Source organism: Leptonychotes weddellii, chromosome 11, assembly GCF_054177405.1.
Source record: "Leptonychotes weddellii isolate Sample4059 chromosome 11, ASM5417740v2, whole genome shotgun sequence".
Classification (NCBI taxonomy): domain Eukaryota; kingdom Metazoa; phylum Chordata; class Mammalia; order Carnivora; family Phocidae; genus Leptonychotes; species Leptonychotes weddellii.
The window spans coordinates 60,115,855-60,117,876 of NC_138379.1; the positions used below are offsets into that span (position 1 = coordinate 60,115,855).

A 2,022-nucleotide genomic window follows, 5' to 3' on the forward strand; every position below is an offset into this window, starting at 1 on the left:
GTGGAAAGACAATGGAGACTCTGCAATCCAGCGTGGGACAAGAACAGCTGAAACAGAAAGCAATGCAATCTTGTGTGATGATGAAATGGGGACAGACGGTAAGGGGCATGTGTCCACATACTGCTCTTCTGTCCTCCTGACGCGGAGAACAAAGGCAAGAGAAATGTAGCCCTATTCAAGTCTCCTTCCAACTTGCAGCCCACTGATAAATCCCTGAGCCATGCAAGCATGACATTCTTCAAGGAGCTCCATGGCTGCCTTAATGTTTATGTTTTATTGGAGACTGAAAGCAACCATATCTTAATAGCCAGCCCTCCAATTCCTGGAGACCTTGCTTTTAACAGGCACATATGCCTTAGAAACTCGCTTGAGCCCTAACCTCCACTAACTAAAAAGTATATAATCAGTCACTCCTCACAATCACAGTGCAGTTCCTTCTGCCCGCAGGTCCTGTCCCCCAGGTATAAAAAAAGCATCTTTTGGCCTTGAAAAGGTCTTAAGAATTCTTTCCTGACCCTTGGCTTGGTAGCCCCATATCACTGCCATCCCATCCCATCCTTCAAGGCCCAAGTGACGATCCTCAATGCAAGTAAGTGTATGACCACCCTGAGTGTAACCACACACACACACACGTCCCTTGCCAAACAGTCTCTTCACTTCCCGCCTCCCCACCCAGATGCACGTTCCTGAAGACAAAACTCCATGGTGTCAACTCAACCTGTATAATCTGTTTTGGACACCAGCCTTCAAATCCTGGAAATGTGAACTTTGGACTCCCTCCTTGTCCCTGACTTTTATAACAAAGTTCCCTTCAGATAAGATCATGGTCTCATGATCATTAGATTTCTTCATTCCCATATTTGGTGAACTTGCCCCTGATATGCAGCCAACCTGTTGGTCTCTGAGAATACAGTGGTTGAGTATATGAGGCACTTCTTTTCTCCATCCCTTGTCATTTATACTACAGAAAAGCTGAAAGGCCTAGCTACATGGGGCTCACTAAAGCAAGGGCCTATCTTTATGCAAAGGGTCAGGATGATTCCTGTCAAACTGGGTTTTTGACCCTGAGACAAATCGATCCATGTGTGGGATACACTACATCAAGAAGAAGAAACTGGGTTGCAGACCACACGGGCGCCCCAGATAACCAGGCCCACACCTGATGTGCAAACCCCCTGTTCCTGTGTTTGGATCATGAGGTTCCAATCACACTCATCTGTTTTGGCACCTCCAGCAATCTCAAAATGGGTGACCAATGATGGCACCCACATTCTAGATGAAAGGCACACAAGAGATTCTGATGTCTAAGAAGATGGAACTGAAGTGACAGAATTGTGGGTGTCAAGACATCTTTATTTGAACAGCAGGTTACATCCAAGTAGAAAAAGCAGAAAAGGTAATCAACTAACATTCATTGGCTTTGATGGAGTGGTGCTCCCTCAGGTACCAGGTTCCGGGGTGTCCCAGGTCAGGCTCTTGACTTAGCCCTCATCTGTGGCCAGAGCACATGAAAGGCCTGACAGGAGATTTCAAGCAGCCATCGTGGTACCTCCAAATGATCCAATGCTTTGCCACATCCACAAAACTCAAACTTCCAGTGTCAAAATCAAGGAACACCCCAACCTTGCCCTGACGTTTCTCGGTGAACACAGGAGACAGAGGCCAGGTGGCCCAGAGCCTGTAGCCATCATCCTCCTTTACACACATCAGGAGGAATGTGCCACTCAGTTCTTCCAGTGGGCCAATGTTCCTCATCCAGGAATCGTCACGGAAGCCCTCACAGACACCCACAGCCCAGTCCCAAGAGTCGTTCACCTCTAATTCCCAGTAATGTTTGCCGCTGCTAAAGCAGGGTTCTCCCCATGATGCAAAGTAGTCAGATGTTCCAGGAATCAAGGATGCATACAGATGGTCACGGTCATACCTCAAACTTCTCGCGTCTTCAAATAGCCTCGTATCGTGATTGGTTATTACCCTGCTGAATGTCACATTGACTGTCAAAAGGAAAATTCCAGTCAAAAC

General features: G+C 47.1%; 1 protein-coding gene across 1 annotated transcript in view; it reads right to left on the minus strand.

Moving 5' to 3' along the window:
- Positions 1 to 1,162: 1,162 nt before the first annotated feature.
- LOC115940814 (tripartite motif-containing protein 43-like) overlaps positions 1,163 to 2,022 on the minus strand; it is a 39,359-nt gene continuing 38,499 nt past the window's right edge. The window contains exon 7 of the mRNA XM_081797336.1: positions 1,163 to 1,994. Coding sequence (XP_081653462.1) covers positions 1,489 to 1,994 — 506 coding nt within the window. The 3' untranslated portion in view covers positions 1,163 to 1,488. The remainder of the gene's footprint in view (positions 1,995 to 2,022) is intronic.